We start from the raw sequence: 772 nt of genomic DNA, 5'->3' as shown, positions 1-772 counted from the left end.
CGCGTGTCCGCGATAATTGCGTCCGTAAATATTAAACGAGCCGGTTGAGCGGCTTGATATTGAATATATCGTGGCCCAATATTTCAGAAACGTTTCGAAGTCTAAAAAAGAAAAAACCGAGGCAGAGAGAAGAAGAAAAAAATTGTAAAAAAATTATACTTCCATCTTTCTCTGCCCGACTTTACTTTAACTACTCCAAAGAAAGAACAATTCTCAAGAATTCGTCTCTCGAATATAGCATCATTTTTCGAAACAACGACGAATTTCTTTCTCGTTAAAATCCAATTTCGTCCTTCGAAAACCTCCTTCTATTTCCTTGCCCCGAAATAGCCGAAGAGATCGCATCCCCTCCGACAATCCAAGTTTCCCAAGAGGGCATCACCCTCCCCCGGTTCAAACTCACGAACCGCCGCTTGCTTCCCCTCCAAAACGCGCGCCANGCGCATGGTGCACGTGCAGGCGAGATCTAACGCGATCACGCGTAGCCGCCACGGGATCGGTCGTTGCGTTCGACGCCAGTGACCGGTCTCTAACGGTGGTTGAACCCGGGCCTCTCTTCTCCTCCTCCTCCTCCTCCTCCCCTCCCCTCCCGATCATCATCGGTTTGATTCGTTAAATTGGCGGTACGAGCATACGAGCGAGACAAATGCCCCTCTAGATGAATCCGTTTTGCTTGGTTGGTTAACAGGCTTGGAACGGAGCAGGCGAGGAAGACTCGAAGAGAAGGAAGATGGACATCAAGCTCGAGTCCGAGGACGCGAACTTCGCCTTT

The 772-nt window shown here is 49.3% G+C and overlaps 1 protein-coding gene across 5 annotated transcripts in view; it reads left to right on the top strand.

Annotated features, from left to right (window-relative positions):
- The window catches only part of LOC102681449 (nuclear factor of activated T-cells 5-like), a 54,596-nt gene that overhangs the window by 48,392 nt on the left and 5,432 nt on the right, over positions 1 to 772 (top strand). For 4 of the 5 annotated variants that reach the window (XM_031509715.1, XM_031509714.1, XM_031509713.1 and 1 more), the window contains exon 3: positions 689 to 771. In XM_031509715.1, the coding sequence (XP_031365575.1) occupies positions 689 to 771 (83 nt within the window). Of the gene's footprint in view, positions 1 to 688 lie in introns of all 5 variants that reach the window. The other variant, XM_006614050.2, reaches the window with a different exon arrangement.

This window comes from Apis dorsata, unplaced genomic scaffold (genome assembly GCF_000469605.1).
Source record: "Apis dorsata unplaced genomic scaffold, Apis dorsata 1.3 scaffold_169, whole genome shotgun sequence".
Taxonomy (NCBI): domain Eukaryota; kingdom Metazoa; phylum Arthropoda; class Insecta; order Hymenoptera; family Apidae; genus Apis; species Apis dorsata.
This window is presented reverse-complemented; position numbering and strand designations above follow the sequence as displayed.